This window comes from Triticum aestivum, chromosome 4A (assembly GCF_018294505.1).
Source record: "Triticum aestivum cultivar Chinese Spring chromosome 4A, IWGSC CS RefSeq v2.1, whole genome shotgun sequence".
NCBI classification, from domain to species: domain Eukaryota; kingdom Viridiplantae; phylum Streptophyta; class Magnoliopsida; order Poales; family Poaceae; genus Triticum; species Triticum aestivum.
Window position 1 is genome coordinate 201,359,715 of NC_057803.1, and position 21,176 is coordinate 201,380,890.

Below are 21,176 nucleotides of genomic sequence, written 5' to 3' on the forward strand. Positions count from 1 at the left end.
CCTGCTGTCCCTTCTCCCCGTGCACGTCGAAAGGAGGGATGGAGAAGATTTTATTGGCGGCGCAATGATCTGTAACGGTGATGCGAAATCATACGAAGTAGCGGCCAGGGTAGACGTCTGCCTGACTATATAGTGTGGGCCGGGTAGGTCGTGGGAGCGTCCGAGTCGCGATTCAAAAGAATCGAAAACGGTTCAGTAATTAACGCGTTTGTTAATTATTAATTAACGATTCGTTAATTTTTCTCGAGCAACTTCTTGACGAGGCATCTGCAAGAAGCTGTGAGCGGTTTCAAAGGCAACCCGGATTGCTCCCATCTTCGTCGCCGTCGTCACTGCTGCTGCCAGCGCGTTGACCTTTACCCCAAAAGTGTCATGAATATTCTCCTAGCGGCCAACCCGAGCAACAAGTACCTGCCCCGAGCTATCACGAGCAATCACACCCCATCCACTCCCATAGAGCATCCTAAAGGGAGCGCTCCATCTAGATTGAGCTTAATCGTCACAATGGCCGTTGGGTTTGGGTAACAGGGTAAGCAAGTAGAAAACGGCTAGCTAGTTATTAGGTGCGTCAATATACACAACACTATCAAACAACTCAAAGTATTCTCAATACTTCAAAATACTGTGGTATGTCAAAACTGTGGTATCTTACACCTACATGCTAAAATGTTGTAGTTTTCAATACTTTGGTTCTTTCAATACTTTACTATCAAACACAGCCTTAGGCTCTGTTTGGTAGGAAAGTACTAACAAAACCAAAATATCATAAACTACAGTAGTTTAGCATACATGTACAAAACACTATGGTTTTAATATAACAATGTTTTTTTTAAATATTCACAATATAGAGGACCTGTTTGATTACACCACATAATGCTGTAAAATTTACTAGCTAGCTGTTGGTCGTGCATCCGTTCGTCGCTAGTAGCTAGCAATTGCTTTTAGCGGTGATTAGTAGTAGTACTCGTTAAAAGAGATGAGATCGCCTCTCCGGACCTTGGCTGATCTTTAAAGGATAGCTATGGGTTGCTTCGGATCCTTCCTATGATTAATGTATCCAGCCTAGCTATCTCATTCGCATTAGGGAACACGTGGGACAGAGGATCGAGCGGCGGCTTAATAGCCAGATGAGTTTGTTGAGAAGATCTAGCGATCGACTCGTTTCTTTCGCTTGCTCTATTAAAAGAAAGAGGTTCAGGGCTCTTTTTATTATGCGGAGAAATTACTATAATTTTGTAAATACTCTAGTTTTAGTAACACAGTTTTTGGCATTAACCAAACAGGTCATAGTAACATATAGTTGAGTCATCTATTTTGAAATGGAGACAGTACTTTGCCGTTAAACAGAGCCTTAGTGTTTCAACTGTGCCATATTGTATTTTTTGGAAATGTTGAGGTGGTCACCGCGATCCCACCTGAAAATAAATAAGTGAAGAGTTTAGTCCGGGTCTCGCAACCACTAGGAGAATCTGCCTAGGGTTTTTGACGCCCTCGCCGGCCCGCCGCCACCTCCTCCCTTCTCACGAGCGCTGCCCCTTGACTACCACCGTAGCACCAGGATGACGGCGCAGACTGCCGAGGAGCTCGCCGCCCAGATCGAGCAGGAGCAGCTCGAGGCGAAGAAAACAGAGGTGAGATTTGGATGTGATCCTTGGTCCAACCCCTCCCGAGCAATGCCAGTCATCGTCAGAATCGGTGATCGATTTGTTCAGGGATTAAATATTCCATGAAATGTCCTTGTTTTTGCTGGTTCTAGATCCATTCGATGAACTAGTCCGATCCTGGAAGGTTATTGCTTTCAGTGTGTTATAATGGGTATTGGTAATTCTAATCCTGTAGCCTAATGCTTCATCTAGTTATTTATTTACACGAGGCAGCGTAATCCACTGTTTAATATCGATAGAAGTATAACTCAATATTATCCTCGGTGACATAGGTGTTTTAGTTGTTGTGTACTGGGTAACATCTGAAGATCTTACTGTGTGAATTTTGGGAGCAGGCAGAGGAGGTTGTGGTTGAGGATGATGATGATGATGATGACGACAACGACGACGACGACGATGATGATGACAATGATGATTTGGATGGTAACTCACTATGCTCACTGGTCTCCTGTATCCACTTTGCGTAAAGCTGTATTAATTAATAAATCTGATGCGAACATGTGAAAATAATAACAGAGTGAGATTTATTAAATCCTGTTTTTTTCTGTTTACATTATTAGACCTTCTTTTAGGGTCGGATTGTCTTTGCCCTTGGACGATTTCAGTGGTGGTGCCAACAATGGTAGCATGTGTACATATGTACAGTATCCATGTAATTTTCGTATACACTTGAAAATAGCCGTGATTTGTTTGCTGAGCAAATTAAGTGATGTTACTTGACATAACAGTCTACACTTACCTTCTTTTTTTTGGAATGGTCACCGGGGGGAGAGTTTCCCCACCTGAATATATTACCACTCAAATGGCCATAATGCCAAGAGAATGATCCAGTTTATAAGGGAAACCGGATTGAAAACCTGAACAAATTGGCCACGTTTATGAGGGAAACCGGGCCAAAAAACCGTACAAATAAAAAGGTTAAAAGAAGATGAGAAAAAAGACACCCAGGACATGTCACAGCCTAGCTAGCAGACCATAGGACCATCACCACGAGAGACACAAGTAGATGCGGGGCGCCGTCGAGAGATCACAATACCAAGACATCGCAAGCAGCCTAACGCGTACCAAACCCCAGGGTGCAACACAGGAGCATCCACAATCAACGAGTGCCACAGCTGAACACGAACCTTGACTAGGGGCTCCGCCGCAGGAATTCTGAACGATTAGCAAGTTGGGGAGGCATCTTGCGTCGTCATTGAGCAAAGATGAACCGAGAGAACACCAAGAACACGAAGCTCACCGCAACACAACAACGACAGCTATGGGAGGGTCTTGAGCATGCATAGCTACAAGGGCAAAACACCAAACGACGGGCAGGGGCGGATGGATGGTGGCGAAGGGCTCGACGAAGAGGTGATGTTGACGGCGGTACGGGATGGATGGCCGGTGATGAGTGGAATGAAGCAAACTAGAGAGATCACATAGAGTGCAGAGAAGTTCACCATACGGACATGAAGGAGATGCAGACCGCGCCATCAACATGGAGGAGTGGCGTGAGTGCACCGCCGCAGTCATGGCCGGGCGAACCGTCAGAGATTTCTCCCCATCCCCAAGTCCAGAAGGAGGAGGCAGTATAACGCCACCATGGTGGGACACGGGAGCCTGCAGGCGTCGCTGTTGCCGGCGAGCAGCATGGAGCGGCGGCCACCGACGGAGGGCCAGCATGCGCCGGCCAGCGGGCAGCTGGCAGCTCCATGCAGGAAGGTTCTGGAGGCATTCGATTTGGATATGGGGAGGAGGCTAACGGTGCATGGAGAGCAGAGCGTGGCCTCGCCGCCGCTGTCCGCCGAGGGGATTAGCCCGGAGGCCTCCTACTGCGACGGCGAGGGTAGGGGGCGTGGAGGAGGTGGACTAGAGAGGGTGGCGGCGAGGGTCCTCCAGAGTCGCCCGAGAGCAACCCGGGAGGAAGAGTATCTCTGTTGGGTGTCTACACGTAGCTTCACCACTGGCTGGTTTGTTTGGATGAATGCATGTTTACTGGTTGTCTGCTTTTAGCTTCTTTTGGGATATTCTCTCTGCATCTGACAAGAATATTGATTGGTTTGGTCATGTGGGTTTGTTGTAGATACTTCAAAATTACAATCCTCATTGTCAATTCAATTGAGATGGAATATAATCTTTGTACTGTGCCTGTGACCGATGTTGAAAGATCTTTTGTGCTGTATAAACAAAAGAATGGAGATGTTTAGATTGTAGTCAATTTGATGGCGCAGATGTCTAGCTGCTTCTGGTGCATATATTGTACTTTTTAGTCTGCTATTCAAACCTGTAGCTGCAAGGCTGTGATAGTTCTGTACTCCCTCCGTCACAGAAATGAATAGAAACAAAAGAACGGAGATGTTTAGATTGTAGTCAATTTGATGGCACAGATGTCTAGCTGCTTCTGGTGCATATATTGTACTTTTTAGTCTGCTATTCAAACCTGGAGCTGCAAGGCTGTGATAGTGTACTCCCTCTGTCACAGAAATGAATAGAAATGGATGTATCTAGAACTAAAATACGTCTAGATACATCCATTCCTTGGACAAGTATTTTTGGACGGAGGGAGTACATTTTTATAGATGGCGTCTAATTTATTGATGTTTTATTGTTATAGCCTTAGAGGTTATACTGGGCAAATGGGCATTGCACTATGTTTTACTTGGAGTAAATTACATTTCGTTTAAATTTGACTTGCATATGCAAGGAGACGTTTTCTTGGTGCCGACTATCATATGTGCTAGGTAGTGTTAAAGAAATTGTTGTGTTTTTTCATGACTAGCTGGTTCCGGTTCCCTCTTATCTGGAAGCTCCAGATTGTATTATACAATTCGCTTTATGTAACTCTTACACTGTATGATCCATATTGTTCTTATTGCTATTTTACAGGGCAAGAAGGTGATGCCAGTGGCAAATCAAAACAAAGCAGGAGTGAGAAGAAGAGCCGCAAGGCAATGCTGAAGCTTGGCATGAAATCCATCACTGGTGTAAGCCGTGTCACTGTGAAGAAAAGCAAGAATGTGAGTTATTACAATCACTTACACAGCATGGTCTGTATTCCTTCGTTGGTCGACTAACACCACTGTTTCCAGATATTGTTCGTCATCTCAAAGCCAGATGTGTTCAAGAGCCCAAATTCAGATACGTATGTTATTTTCGGTGAAGCCAAGATTGAGGATCTCAGCTCCCAGCTGCAGAGCCAGGCTGCAGAACAATTCAAGGCTCCTGACCTGAGTCAAATGATCTCAAGTCCTGAGGCGTCGGGCGTGGAGCATGATGACAACGAGGTTGTCAACGATGAGGGAGTCGAGCCAAAGGACATCGAGCTGGTGATGACACAGGCGGGCGTCTCAAGGGCCAAGGCTGTCAGGGCTCTCAAGTCTGCCAATGGAGACATTGTCACTGCCATTATGGAGGTCACAACTTAAGAGTATGGCGACTTTTTTTGGAAGTAGTTGAACCATTTTTCTTTGAGCGATTTGCAGCTTGAGTGTTATTATTATCTTGGAACCGGATAAGTATCTCATGTTTGCTTGCATCTCTGATAAGGTCGTTTGGACATGATCCTGCCCGCGGCTAAGTTGGTACAGTGTTTTTTTAGCACGGACGTGTCAGTGGTGGCAATTTTATGGCATGTTTTTCACCTTCGGTTGAAATATTATTAGATTTAATTTAAATAACAGAAACACTAACGCCCACCTGTGTGGCACTTCTCCAACTTGCTCACACGTGTTGATTGCCGTCGATTCGTTTTGAACGACGATAACTGCCACATGTGTGGCATCTAGGGGGTTGTGCCGCACGCGCTGTGTGGCACGGAGACAATCCCGCCTGCACGATGGTGTCCGGGCGCAACCTGCCACAACCCGCATGTCCGGTGTGTGACACAATCGCCCACACATCCGGGTGAACGACCCCGCTGCCTGCATAACCTAACGCGCCCATCGTCCTTGCCTACCTTCGAACCCCAGTGCGACCTGTCATCGTCGTCTCCTACCTCTCGATCCCCTACCTCCATTGTCTTCCTTCTCTAGTTGCCATGACAACCAAACCAGATCTCTAGCCCCACCCCACCCCCACCCCTCGCCCCCCTCCCGATCGATGAAAAACGTGACGACATGCTAACAGGCCGATCTCCGATCTCCTCCTCTTTCTCCTCCTTTTGTCCCAAATAATTGCACTTCCATATTGCCCACGAAGATGGCGACTAGATCCACACTGTCATGGCAAGCACACCACAAATTTGTCTTTATTCCCCTTTGCCCACCAACATAAGCAAGATCTGCCATGTTCTATCCTAGATCTGAACTAAGCTTTTGGGTTGGGTTGTTGCGAGTAGTTGCTTCAGAAGGATGTGTAGGATTCACTAAAATCAGGGGAAGAAGGGAGGAATTTGGGCGGTACATAGGGAGGGAGAAAATTAGTTGCAACCTATATTTGTCGTTAGCTGCCACCTATCTTTGCCGTTAGCCGCCACCATGTTATGTTGTTACTTGACATCATATTATGTTGGTTGTTGCCATCGGTTCAAAATGATAGTTGGCATCCAGATTTTAGAAAAGAGAATGAATGTGCATGTTCTACTTGCCATCATGCATTGGTTGTTTATGCAAGAAATGTGATAAGATTGACGTGTTTTCTTTTATGTGCATACAACAAGAATGCATTTCGAATATTCATGCGTTCTTATTCATGCAGTGACTGAAAACACAGTGGGAGAAAAGCGGAAAAAAATGAATCATGAAGACGGCACTGATCCTTGGTTTTCTCAAAGGCTGCAAGCGCCCCCTTGGGATGCAGCAGAGTACAATCAAATCATTTCCGCAGGGCCGTTGCTACCACTACTAGAGCAGTACGCGAACATCGGTACGATGCATGATAAAAAAAGGAACAGTTGACATGTTTGTGGGGAGGAAAAATGGCATTCTACTTATGTGCTACAATGTCCTTGTTCGCAGGTTCTTATGACACAACCACACACACACAGGGATACCATGGCAAGTTCCAACACAGGGCGATAACGCTGATAGATGTACGGGAGAACAACTTCAAGTAGCCAATGTGGCAAATCAAGATAACACATATGAAAAAAGCATACTGATGTGGACAAGAAAGAAAACCTGCAAGGATGGCAAGGACTTACGAGTTTTTTGAAAAAACGCAGGACCATCATGCAGCACGTGGCAACAGGCGGCAACCGGGTACCTGCCATCAATGTCGTACACGGGTGAGTCGTATGAAGTGATTCTATGGACAGTGAATCAGGAAAAAGGAACATAGGTGACATTGGTGTTTACGCGGTGTCAATACAAAACGCAGTTGCCGTGTCTGGACAACTGCAGTTGCCATGCATGGACAACTGCAGTTGCCATGTCTAATCTGATGTGGTTGCTGAGGGAGTCCTGGATTAGGGGGTCCCCAGGCGTCCGGGTTATGTGACATGGGCCGGACTAATGGGCCATGAAGATACAAGATAGAAGGCTTTCCTCCGTGTCCGGATGAGACTCTCCTTTGCGTGGATGGCAAGCTTTGACGTTCGGATATGAAGTTTCCTTTCTCTGTAAACCGACTCTATACAATCCTAGGCTCCTCAGGTGTCTATATAAAACGGAGGGTTTAGTCCGTAGAGGCAATCATAATCATATAGGCTAGACATCTAGGGTTAGACATTATGATCTCGAGGTAGATCAACTCTTGTAACCCCTATACTCATCAAAGTCAATCAAGCAGGAAGTAGGGTATTACCTCCATTAAGAGGGCCTGAACCTGGATAAACATTGTGTCCCTTGTCTCCCGTTACCTTTGATCCTCAGATGCACAGTTCGGGACCCCCTACCCGAGATCGGCCGGTTTTGACACCGACATTGGTGCTTTCAATGAGAGTTCCACTGTGCCGTCAACAGAAGGTTCGATGGCTCGATCGATCATCTACAATGATGCTGTTTCGGGGGAGACTTTCCTCCCTGGCCAAATTTTGTATTCGGCGGCTTCGCACTATGTGCCAACTCGATTGGCCACCTTGAACAGATGACAGCTACGCCCCCAGTCACTAGGTCAGTTTCGGGAACCTAAACTATGTCGCTGATATTCAAGGAGACTTGATCTTTGAAGGGTTCGCGGCCCCAACCATCGCTCTGACCTTAGATCCGGAGCAAACCATCAGGTCCGAAGATGGGAGTGTGGAGCCCACCGGACTCTCCATTACAAAGCGCATTATCGAGGATCCAGAGGCAATCGTGTCCACGGCGAACTCGGAATCAGTCCAGGTTCCCCCTATCATTGAAAGGCCGGACTCACCCCCGGACTCCAGATATGAACTCTCGAAGTCCGCGCCAAGTAGGCAAGGCCAGGAGGCTTGCACCCCGGCCAGCCCCGCGGACTCTCGCTTCCACGTCCAAACCTCGCTCTTAAACGAGGCCCTAAACTTAATGCGATCCCTCGCTATTACAGAGGAATCACTTCCGAACTATGCCCAACCCGGACTAGGGGCTGAGAGCGGGGAATTTTACGTCCCACCCACCACCCACTTCATAGCCATTGTTGAAGACTTAACCGACATGCTGGATTACGCCTCCGAAGACATCGACGGCATGGACGATGATGCCGGAGACGAACAGGGCCAAGACCCGCCGTTTACCGGACGTTGGATGACCACCTCCACATATGACATGTATATGGTGGACACACCCAAAGAGGATGATGATGACGGAAGGAAGGATCCGGTTGAGGACAAGCATGCTGAAGCACCTCCAAAGCGTCGACGTCAGCGGCGCCACTCAAAATCGCGCCGCGAAAAAGACAGCAATACCGGCAACGAAGATAATAACACCCCGGAGAACGCCGAAGACCCCGAAGCCCCTGTCGAGCCAACATCCGAACATGATGATTGGGAGGATGGGCAAGTTAACCCTGACGATCCAGTCGGGAACGAGGACTCGGAGGATAGTAACTATCTACCAATCTCCGAGGATGATGTGAGCCTCGGCGACGAAGACTTCATCGTGCCAGAGGAACCACTCGAGCAGGAGCGCTTTAAGCGCTAGCTAATCGCCACTGCTAGGAGTCTAAAAAAGCAGCAGCAGCAGCTCCAAGCCGAACAAGATACACTCAACGGCAGGTGGACCCAAGTCCTAGCCGCCGAAGAGTATGTCCTTCAACGCCCAACAAAGAGTTATCCGAAGCATTGACTACTACCACAATTTGACAATGAAACCCTCAAGCCCATACCATCAAGACATGACCGTGCCGATGAACCAGACCAGCCACCACGCGGGCGAGATAAAGCGGCCACCTACTCCGAACACCAACCCGCACCACCTCGCCGTAGAGACAGAGAGACAATGACTCCAGGATACACCTACGACCTTCGTGAAGACCTGAATAATAGAGCAGGCCAAACAAGATCAATCTACGGATCAAGGAGGCGTGCCCCAACACGGGAAGGCGAGCGTCAAGCTTGGCCTGACAGGCATAACCTCATCAGGCCCAAAAACCGCATACGGACTTCATCCGAATTGCGTCGTGACATCGCCCGATACAGAGGCGCCGCACACCCCTTATGCTTCACCGATGAGGTAATGGAGCACCAGTTCCTAGAAGAGTTTAAACCCGTGAACATTGAATCATATGATGGAACAAGGGATCCCGCAGTATGGGTTGAAGACTTCCTTCTCCATATCCACATGGCCCGCGGTGATGATCTCCATGCCATCAAGTACCTCCCCCTAAAACTCAAGGGACCAGCATGGCACTGGTTAAACAACCTACCAGAAAACTCTATTGGTAGCTAGGAAGATTTGGAAGATGCCTTTAGAAACAACTTCCAAGGCACCTATGTTCGGCCTCCAGATGCCGATGACCTTAGTCACATTGTCCAGCAACCCGGAGAGTCAGCCCGGAAACTCCGGACCAGGTACTTAATTAAAAAGAACCAAATTGTCAATTGTCCGGACGCCGAAGCCCTCACGGCCTTTAAACATAGCGTCCATGACAAGTGGCTCGCCCGACACCTCGGCCAAGAAAAGCCAAAGTCTATGGCAGCCCTCACCGCACTCATGACCCGCTTTTGTGCGGGAGAAGACGGCTGGCTTGCTCGTAGAAGCAACAGCACCAGCGACCCTGGCACCTCCAAGGCCAGAGATGGAAACGGCAAGCCACGACGCAACAAGCACAAGCGTCGAAGCAACAACGAGGATATCGAAGACACGACGGTTAACGCCGGATTCAGTGGCCCTAAACCCGGTCAGCGGAAGAAGCCATTTAAAGGAAACAAGGATGGTCCATCCAATCTTAACCGAATACTAGACCGGCCTTGCCAGATTCATGGCACCCCCGACAAGCCTGCCAATCATACCAACAGAAATTGTTGGGTATTTAAACAGGCCGGTAAGCTAAACAACGGGCATAAGGGGAAAGGGACGCCTAGCGAGGACGACGATGAAGAGCCTCGCCCACCGAACACAGGGGACAGAAGAAGTTTCCCCCCGAAGTCAAAACGGTGAATATGATATACGTCACTCACATCCCCAAGCGGGAGCGCAAGGCGCATTAAGGGACGTCTATGCCATAGAGCCAGTCGCCCCAAAATTCAACCCCTGGTCAGCCTGTCCGATCACTTTTGATTGCAGAGACCATCGGACCAGTATCCGTCATGGAGGTTCGACAACATTGGTCCTCGATCCAATTATCGACGGATTCCATCTTACCCGAGTCCTTATGGACGGCGGTAGCAGCCTTAACCTACTTTATCAGGACACTGTCCGCAAAATGGGCATTGATCCGTCAAGAATCAAGCCCACCAAAACCACCTTCAAAGGAGTGATACCCGACGTAGGGGCCTGTTGCATAGGGTCCATAACGCGGGAGGTAGCCTTCGGCTCACTGGATAATTTCCGAAGCGAAGACTTGATCTTCGACATCATCCCTTTCCACAGTGGCTATCATGCACTGCTCGGACGAACCGTGTTCGCCCGCTTCAATGCGGTTCCGCACTATGCTTATCTAAAGCTCAAGATGCCTGGACCACGGGGTGTTATAACAGTCAATGGAAACATGGAGCACTCCCTCCATACCGAGGAGCAAACTGCAACCCTCACAGTTGAAATACAGGGTAGCCTTATCAGGCCGAATACTACATCGACAGTCAAGCCACCGGACACTGTCAAACGAGTCCGGTCTACCCTGTAGAATGACAGTCCGGCTCGTCAAGAGCTAGATTAGCAATTCAGCCTCCGTCACAGCCCCAACTGGATTGCAGCATATGTACCGCGCGTACATAACTACGCACTAAAGATACCATGGGCAAGGACAGAGGCATATTAAAGTCCACAATACGGCTCGATCCTACCTGGACCCTCATATTCTTCCTTTCTTTTTCCTATTTTTATTTTTCCAGGTTCTTTACAACCAACATCACCTTTTGATGGTACCAAGGGCCCTTTTCCAGGCCCCTTAAGTGTACTCGACCGTCCACCCTCTCAAAGGATCACACATCAAGACAAAACGCAGCGCAGACGTGCGGCAGAGTGTCCAAAGGATCTTCAAGATCCTCTTCCTCTCTTTAGGACCTGTATACAACTTTCCCTTGTTCTCGGCATGTAAAATAGCCTCGAGGCCTATGTCATCCTCTATACAAATATGTCTTGACGTATCAATCAGACTATAATGGAAACAATTTTTCACCCAACCTATTCGGTCTTGGCTCATCTCCTAATCTGTATTCCCTCTTTTCGTCCGATTGCATATACACCTCGGCACGACTTAAATCGCCAGGGGCTCTACCCAGCCAAAACATATTTTTCAAAAAACAAGTCCGAACACTTTTATAGTACACTTCGGCATCCCGAATATAACATTATATGCATCGGCTCCGAATCATGTCTTTTGTTAATAGTTGGGTTGCCCGGCTCCTATGGTTACTACCTTACGTTCTGCCAGTTCGGCTAGGGTAGTAAAGGGAGAACTACTGCGATTGTGTTTTTGGCTCGTCCGGTCAAACACCTCAGTAGAGAAAGCCGAAAACTGACTGTCATGATGCAGCGAGAGCTGGTCAGCTATCCAGTGACTTAATATAAATCTTTTGCAATTTTTTTCCGTATTATACGAAGGACCAACTTCGGCTCGGTCGCGTGCCTAAGGTATCCCAGTTCGGACAGCCGCACGCGCACCAGGGGCTAGTACTTAACCCCCCGTCAAACTCCTATGGCTAAGTGAAGGTACTAAAACCGCATAGTCTGATTGCCTGGTTTGCTATGTAAATCACCTCCTTCACAGACCAAGACGTTGGGTCAAGAGTGATTACATGTTATTCTAAACACCCCCGTAGTATCTACGAGGGGGCTTCACGAGGGGGATGAAGCCGACGACTGGCAAACTTTCAGATACAGCAAAATACCGCACATGAGGAAAATAATCTGAAATAAAAACAAGCAAACATATTATATAAAAGTCTTGTTTCATAATACAAAGTTCGGGCAGCCCGGATACATTCATTCAAAAATAATATCCTTCGAACACTGGCCCTCTACAATGCGGGATCCTTCCAGGACTTCATCAAAATACCGCTCCGGCGTGCGGTGCTCCTTGCCCGCGGGTGGTCCCTCTGTTGCAAGCTTGGTGGCATTCAATTTCGCCCACTGTACCTTGACACGGGCAAAGGCCATCCGGGCACCTTCGATACAGACCGACTGCTTTATGGCGTCAAGCCTGGGGCAGGCATTGATTAGCCGCTTCATCAGTCCGAAGTAGCTGTTGGGTATGGGCTCAGCTGGCCAAAGACAGACTATAACATCCTTCATGGCCAGTCCGGCCACCCTATGCAGTTCAGTCAACTGCTTCAGCTGATCACTGAGGGGCACTGGATGCTCTAGCACAAGGTACTGTGACTAGAACAGCTTCTCCGTTGAGCTTCCCTCCTCGGCTCGAAAGAACTCCGCAGCGTCAGCAACACTCCTGGGCAGATCCGCAAACGCTCCTGGAGAACTCCAAACCCGAGTCAGTAATATGTATCTTCTCCTTACAAATTTTCTCTGAATATTAAAGGCCTTACCCGCCACTATCTACCTTGCCTCTTGAGTCTCTCGGCAGGCGCCTTGGGCTTCAACCCAGGCCTCCTTCGTGCTTTGGAGGGCCTTAGCAAGTTCGGCGTCTTGATCCGAAACCTTGAGCTCCAAGGACTCACATTTGCTTATGGCATCCTTGAGCTCTTGTTGGACTTCATCCAACCTCGCTTCATGTTTTTGGCGGGTGGCTCGTTCCTCCTCCACCTCCTTTTTGGCCTCGGCCAGTGCGCTCTTGAGGGATTCGACCATAGATGCATTCAGTATGAGTATAACCATAAAACTCAGCAAGATAACTAATCAAAGCTCATATCATTCCGGGTATGTATAGGTACCGCATACCTTGCTCTTCCTCAAACCGCTTATTAGTGCGGATGAGCTCTTCATCGGCACGCTCCAACCTCTGCTTAAGTTTGGACACTTCGACAACCTATGCGGTTGCCTCTAATAGCGAAGCCTGTTTATTAAAATAGACACATATGTTATCTCCTGCCAATACTAGTCGATCCTCTGTTCGGCCCTCCTTTGCAAAAGCCGAACAGAGTCTCAGGGGCTACTATCTATACACAGGCATATTTTTTGCATATGCAAAGCAACTAAAAAATATTACTTCACATACCTCAAAGCCTGTTAGTAGGCTGGTATAGGCTTCATTCAATCTGTTTTTAGCGGACCGAACCTTTTCAACCACCGTACCCATAAGGGTACGGTGTTCCTCCACAATGGAAGCGCGTTGAAGCGCTTCCACCAGAATGTCCGGCGCCTCTGGGTTGACAGAGGTTGCCGGTGGAGTCGACGCGCCCCCTTCTTTCAAAGGAGGCTATCCACTTTATTCCGGAGCCGTGCGGATCTCTGGAATAATATTCGGTTGGGGGTCGAATTGGGCATGGACCCCGCCACTAGTCTCCATGGGGGTCGGTTCCCCCATGTTTTCGGCAGCTGAGGTATTACCCTCTGGCACCGTCTTGACGGCCTCCCTCACCTCTCCATGTCCTGGAGAGGTTCTTCGGGACAACACTTCAGTGTTGTCCGTGGCAATGGGCGGGGAGGCCTGCAGAGGCGTCTCGCTCTCAATCATGTTCGGCCCCAGCGAATTCCCAGAAGACGATGATCATTGGGGGAGATCGCGAGCCGGACTACATCACACAATTCAACGTGTTAAACCAATAAAACACAAAACTGGATATATGTACAATGTCCTTGGATACTTACGATTCGGCCAGGGGCTTCAGCCTGGGGTGCCACTCGGGGTTGGCTTCGGCGTCCGATTCCGAATCGTCCGAAAGGGAGATCTTCCACTTCTTGGACGCCTCCGCCTCTAGGTCCCCAGAAGCCGCCCTTTTCTGCTTCCCCCCCTTAAGGGGAGAATTGCTCTCCTCCTTCTCCTCTTCTTCTTCACCCCCCTCGTGGGAGGAGAGAGCTTCGGTATCCTCGGACGCAGCATCTGAAGTACCTTTTCGGCGAAGGCCGCCTCTAGCCCCCCTTGCCCTTCTTCTCGGCCTTCTTCTCCGGCGTCTGGTACGGCGCCGGGACCAACATCTTTGTCAGAAGAGGAATAGCTGGATCTTCGGGCAGCGGAGCCGGGCATCGGATCCGCTCCGCCTTCTTTGTCCAGCCCTGAAGAAAGAATGGAAGTCTCAGTATACCCCTTTGGATTTTCAATTTGAAATTATGGTTCGGAAATCCAAAAACTTATGGGAGTGGCCGGATGAGCACGGTCGAAGCCGATGTCTTTGGTCGGCTTCGGCCACAACTTCTGGGCCTTGAAGAGCAACTTCCAGATCTCTTCGTGCGTCATGCCGAAGAATCGCTACAGGTTCTGAGGGCTAGCCGGATTGAACTCCCACATGTGGAGAGTCCGGCGCCGGCAGGGGAGAATCCAGCGAAAAAGCAGCACCTGGACCACATCAGCAAGGCTGGTTTTCTTCTCCATTATATTCTTGATGCGCTTCTGTAGCATCATCACCTCATTGGACGACGCCCAATCTAGACCCTTGTTTATCCACGATGCAACCCGCATCGGGGGTCCGGATCTGAACTCAGGAGTGCCTGCCTAGTTGGCACCGCGGGGTTCGGTGATGTAGAACCACTCCTGCTGCCATATCTTGATGGTCTCCACAAATGCCCCTTTTGGCCAGGTGACATTCGGGAGCTTGCTCACCATGGTGCCTCCACAGTCTGCGTGCTCTCTGTCAACCACCTTTGGCTTCATGTTGAAGACTTTAAGCCATAGGCCGAAGTGGGGGGGGGGATGCGGAGGAGTGCCTCGCACACGATGATGAGTGCCAAAATATGTAGGAAGGAATTTGGGGCTAGATCGTGGAAATCTTGCCCGCAATAGAACATGAGCCCGCAGACGAAAGGGTGGAGGGGAAACCTTAGTCCGCAGAGAAAGTGAGGGATGAACACTACCCTCTCATTAGGCTCCGGAGTGGGGATGATATGCTTTTTGGCAAGGAGCTGGTGGGAGATGTCTACGGCTAAGTACCCCGCTTCCCGGAGTTCCTTGACGTTCCTCTCCATGACAGAGGAAGCCATCCACTTGCCCTATGAGCCAGATCCGGACATGGCTGGAGTGATTGGTGGCGACGAAAAAGATCGAAACTTGGGCACTGGAGCTCGAGGATGGAAGGGCAGAGGAGGAAGAAGGCGTGAGGTAATAACGCGGGTTCTTATCCTCTTATAAAGGCAGTGAATATCAAGCGCCCCCCGATGAGCCTTAAAACTCGCTTATTCCCAAGAGGTCATGCAAACGACACAGTTGGATTACCCAAACCCGTATTGATAAGAATCCCTCAATAAGGGGACACAGTCTCTGCTTTGACAAGATGTGTCTATGAAGACCGCGCCTTGAAACGCGAAGCGGGAGGCTAAAAAACGGTTCAAAATAATAATAAGGCCAGAACATAACATCTCACCGAAAAAGCTGTCAGTAGACATGACTTATTTTGTTTAAGTATTTCACCCTTGTGGTTCAGGGTTGTAACTATTGTACAGAGCCGTATATAGTTCTTTTGTTTAGCTGCTTTGGAGTATTCGAAAGAGGAACCGCCTTGCAAGGCCGAAGACAATCTTCACATCGGACACATCGTCATTGAAGCCTGGTTCAGGGGCTACTGAGGGAGTTCTGGATTAGGGGGTCCCCAGGCGTCCGGGTTATGTGACATGGGCCGGACTGATGGGCCGTGAAAATACAAGTTAGAAGGCCTTCCCCCGTGTCCGAATGGGACTCTCCTTTGTGTGGATGGCAAGCTTTGACGTTTGGATATGAAGTTTCCTTTCTATGTAAACCGACTTTGTACAACCCTAGGCCCCTCCGGTGTCTATATAAACCGGAGGGTTTAGTCCATAGAGGCAATCATAAATCATATAGGCTAGACATCTAGGGTTTAGCCATTATGATCTCGAGGTAGATCAACTCTTGTAACCCTTATACTCATCAAAGTGAATCAAGCAGGAAGTAGGGCCCGAACCTGGATAAACATCGTGTCCCTTGTCTCCTGTTACCTTCGATCCTCATATGTACAGTTCGGGACCCCCCTACCCGAGATCGGCTGGTTTTGACATTGATAGTTGCCATGTCTAAACAACCATGCATGCCAAAGTGTGAACAAAATTTGCTTGCCATGGTTGAACCACTACATGTGCCATGTTGTAGAAACTACGGTTGCCATGCATTGAACAACTGCTCATGATCGTAGGTTGTTATGGAGGAACAACAACAGAAAAGGTATCGTGGCAAGCTTCACCATTGCAGGCCATCGCTATTGTATATAGAGCATAGCAAATTGAAGTAGCAGACCAGCTTTGATTAGCACATGTGGCACAACAAGGTAAAAAATGTGAACCAACAAAACAATAGTGCATTTTGCTTTTGTGGAAAAGCATGGGGGAAAGTGGATTTGTCACGGTGGTGGTGGCAAACAACAAAATGGTACCAAGTGGATACGTGCAATAGTCGTCTATGGTCTTCAGGATTTGTCAACTAGTGTCTATGTGTGTATGCCATTCATGATTAACTCCATTTGCCTAGTGGGCTCGTACCTAGAATGCAAGTTTTGATGTTAAAGACGCTGGTTGCCATGTCTTGGCAACAATAGCTGCCATGTTTGTTGAACTGTAGCTGCCATGGCTGAAAAACTGCAATTGCCATGCATGGCCAGATGCAGATGCCATGGCTTGCTATATGAATGATAGCATGCCAAATAAGACGCAGTTTCTATATTCTGTTACGATAAACCTACCATTCAGGCAATACTGCTTACACACGTACCTGTTTTTTTGCAGGAGCTTCAACTACAATCAACAATGGCACGGGGACATCTACTGCGGGAACCTCGGAGCACACAGAGGGAGTGTTCCATGAGCAAGTCACCAATGCTGCCACAAACAATGTAGAATCAGTGTCAGAACTGGCAATCGTTGCAGCAATGACGACAAGAACACCTGTGCACACCAGCACAAGCAACACTCAAGCAGATGAAACAGCCGCCAATACTGAAGTGAATGATGAAACTGATGATGAAGCGCAAGGGGAGGAAGAAGACGGGCAATCAGAAATCATGATACCTCAACCACCATATGTTGGGCAGAGATTTGGTTCGTTTGAAGATGCCAAGGAATACTACCAGAGATATGCAATGTTCCATGGGTTTGCGGTGAACACCGAATACCATAGGAAAATAAAAAAACTAACGAGTACAGCAGACGTGAGATAAGGTGCTACAAGGCACGCAGGAACAAGAAGGGTAAAGGTGTTGTTCCCGTCGTGCCCGAACGAAAGAGAGGCATCGTTCTCAAGATAGAATGTCCTGTCCGGTGTAAGCTAAACGCAAATGGAGCATGGTGGGTGGTCACCAAATATTTCAACGAACACAACCACGAACTCATAAAGAAGTTTGACCCGGTAAAATTTCTGAGCGCCCATAGAGGATTCAGCCCCCTCGAGAAGAAATTCATAAAGTTGCTACATGATTGTAACATCGGTCCATCAAGAATGGTCCAAATACTGTCCCTGATCCACAACGGAGATGGTAGTCTGAGAGGCATGCCCTACATACCAGCAGATCTCACAAGCCTAAAGGCAAAGTACCATAGAGAGAGCAGGTTGGCTGACATAGAAGACACAATAGCCTACTTCGAAGAGAAAGCAAAAGCAGATACTGATTTCTTTTACAGGATAAGATTGGACGATGAGGACCGTGTCAGAAACATGTATTGGGTGGATGGTTCTGCAAGAAGAGCCTACAAACATTTCCGTGATTGCATTTCATTCGACGCGACATATCTCACTAATATGTACAACATGCCATGCGCTCCATTCATAGGAATAAATAACCACTATCAATCATTGCAGTTTGGTTGCGGACTCGTTCGGAACGAAGATACGGATGGTTACACTTGGCTGTTAAAAACCTTCTTGGAGTGCATCGGTGGACTTGCTCCGATGAACATAATAACATACCAGGATTTTAGCATGCGTGTAGACATAGAGGAGGTCTTTCCGTTGGCAGTGCACATGCACTACATGTGGCATATTATTAAGAAGGTTGAGGAGATGCTAGGACCATTCTTTGCTGACCTCCAGAGCTACACAAGGCATTCAAGTTGTGCGTGGACCACAGATTGACGGTGGAGGAGTTTGAACGGAGCTGGACGGCTATGATTGAAATATACCAAGTCCAAGACAACGAGACACTTACTAGCCTGTGGGAGAAGCGAATGTACTGGGTGCCGGCCTACTTCATGCAGTGCTTCTTTCCATTTCTGTAGACTACTCAGCACAACGAGGGGTTCAATGCTGTTTTGAAGCGGTACGTGAGCCCTGGCAACTCATTGCTATAGTTTGCCAAGCAATACACAACTTTGCAACAGAAAATACTGGGATCTGAGCTACATCAAGAAGAAAACACCACGCTCAAGCAGCCTAAATTGCTAACATATTTAGCAATGGAGATGCAGATGAGCAAGATATACACCAACAAGATTTTTAACAAGTAAGTGGATTATCTAACTGTCTTATTTGCACTACCATGAAGATAGTAGTTGCCATGTAGAATGCAATGTAGTTGCCAACTTTTTCACATGCTGGTCTATTGAAAAATAGCCACTGATTATGAAAGGATCGATATGGTTGACTAGAGGGGGGGGGTGAATAGGCAACTAACAATTTTTAGCTTTTCTTTAACAATTTAAACTTTGCATCAAAGTAGGTTGTCTAGATATGCAACTAGGTGAGCAACCTATATGATGCAACAAGTATAGGAACACAAGCAAGCAAGTGATATGATACAAATAAGCTTGCACAAGTAAATGCACGAGATAACCAAGAGTGGAGACGGTGGAGACGAGGATGTGTTGCCGAAGTTCCTTCCCTTTGAGAGGAAGTACGTCTCCGTTGGAGCGGTGTGGAGGCACAATGCTCCCCAAGAAGCCACTAGGGCCACCGTATTCTCCTCACGCCCTCACATAATGCGAGATGCCGTGATTCCACTATTGGTGCCCTTGGAGGCGGCGACCGAACCTTTACAAACAAGGTTGGGGCAATCTCCACAACTCAATTGGAGGCTCCCAACGACACCACGAAGCTTCACCACAATGGACTATGGCTCCGCGGTGACCTCAACCGTCTAGGATGCTCAAACACCCAAGAGTAACAAGATCCGCAAGGGATTAGTGGGGGGAATCAAATTTCTCTTGGTGGAAGTGTGGATCGAGGCCTTCTCAACCACTCCCGAGCAAATCAACAAGTTTGATTGGCTAGGGAGTGAGATCGGGCGAAAATGGAGCTTAGAGAAACAATGGAGTTTAGGGTTGGAAGAGATGAGTCAACAAGGAAGAAGGGGACCCCTTATATAGTGAGGGACAAAGATCCAACCGTTATCCACCTACCAGCCCGCGGCCAACGGTACTACCGCAAGGCCGCGCGGTACTACCGCTTGCTGCCAAGCGGTACTACACGGTCATGCAGTACTACCATACAGGCCCGTGGTACTGCCGCAACCCCAGCAACAGCAAGGTCAGATCTGAAACACAGGAGCTGAGGGCGGTACTTCTGTGAGCGCGGTACTACCGCGCCCCCATGCGGTACTACCGCAAGGCAGGACTCCCCTAGCCAGGGGGAAGGAAACATCCTTGCCTACTTCCGCAAATAAACGGAAGAAGCAAAAACCCGACACAGTAGTACAGCAGAGGGGCGGTACTACTGCCTGACAACATAGCACGGTACTACCGCGGAGCGAAAGCGGTACTACCGTGGTAGGCGCGGATGTAAAAAATTACATCCGCCTCTACTACCGCGAGGGAGCGGTACTAGCCTGGTGGGCAACGGTAGTGCAGCTCCAGGGGAGCGGTACTACCGTGGGCACCTACGGTACTACCGCGCCGTAGCATGGTACTACCGCTCACTTGGGAGCAGTACTACCGCGAGCCAACGCAGCAGCCAGAAACAAGGCGACGAGAAAGCGGAGGATGCTCCAAGGGAAAGGAGGGGACAATAAGGAGACGTGTACGTGATGATTCCACCCAAACCTTTCTGACGCGGACCCCCTCTTAATAGTACGGCTTTCCTACGACTCAAATCCACCAAAAAGAAACATAGAAAAGACGCCGTCTTCAGCAGTCTTCGAGGGGCACCCTACCGTCTTGTGCCTGGCGACGAAATGTCTGGGATACTCAAGGCACACGATTAGTCCGCAAACGCGTTTTCATCAATCACCAAAACACCTTAGGGATAAATATGCCCTTACAATCTCCCCCTTTTTGGTGGATTGATGACAATACGGGATTTGCACAAGGGAAATAATATTAAGCAACCGCAAACCCCTCCTCTCTAGAATATAGACGGGCTCCCCCTAGATGTGTGCCAACTAGATGGGTGCTTTGGACTGCACGGCACACATACTAGGATCAAAGCTCCCCCTATATTATAGAGACAAGGCATATTATAACACCCTCGATGCGACTATAGCTCCCACGTGTCGAGGCATGACTTAGAGATATAATCGCATTGAAGGCATATGTCGCAAGTTAGGCAATCTTCACAAACATCCCATGTAATATAATAATAAAAGGGGAGATAACATAGTTGGCTTACACTCGCCACGTCAATCAAGTACATAAATAACATTACATCATCCAAACACTCATGGCCCGACTACGGCGCCAAAATAAAGAGAACCCAACATGCGACAACGGTCCCGTTCACCCCCGACTGGGCACTACTACTGATCGTCGGGAAAGGAAACATAGTATCGTTGAGAGTCTTCGTCGAACTCCCACTTGAGCTCATACGCGTCTCTTGGAGCGGAATCATCAGGCCCTGCATCTGGTGTAATAGTAATCTGTGAGCCACAGGGACTCAGCAATCTCGCACCCTCGCGATCAAGACTATTCAAGCTTATAGGTAAGGCAAGGTAAAATATGAGTGGAGCTGCAGCAAGCTACTAGCAAGTATGGTGGCTAACTTATTCGCAAA

General features: G+C 48.4%; 1 protein-coding gene across 1 annotated transcript; it reads left to right on the forward strand.

The window, feature by feature from the left end:
- The first annotated feature begins 1,385 nt into the window (after positions 1–1,385).
- On the forward strand, positions 1,386–5,290 carry LOC123085830 (nascent polypeptide-associated complex subunit alpha-like protein 1). The gene is made up of 4 exons (XM_044507535.1): positions 1,386–1,631; positions 2,000–2,087; positions 4,533–4,663; positions 4,736–5,290. Exons 1-4 carry the CDS (start codon positions 1,560–1,562, stop codon positions 5,069–5,071), a joined length of 627 nt encoding a protein of 208 aa, XP_044363470.1. The 5' UTR covers positions 1,386–1,559; the 3' UTR covers positions 5,072–5,290.
- The last annotated feature ends 15,886 nt before the right edge of the window (positions 5,291–21,176 follow it).

Bases quoted from the DNA above. Each gene is read 5' to 3' on its own strand.
- LOC123085830 (XM_044507535.1), top strand. From the start codon at position 1,560: ATGACGGCGCAGACTGCCGAGGAGCTCGCCGCCCAGATCGAGCAGGAG. The intron at 1,632-1,999 runs GTGAGATTTGGA...TTTTGGGAGCAG, and splicing joins TCGAGGCGAAGAAAACAGAG to GCAGAGGAGGTTGTGGTTGA. The intron at 2,088-4,532 runs GTAACTCACTAT...GCTATTTTACAG, and splicing joins TGACAATGATGATTTGGATG to GGCAAGAAGGTGATGCCAGT.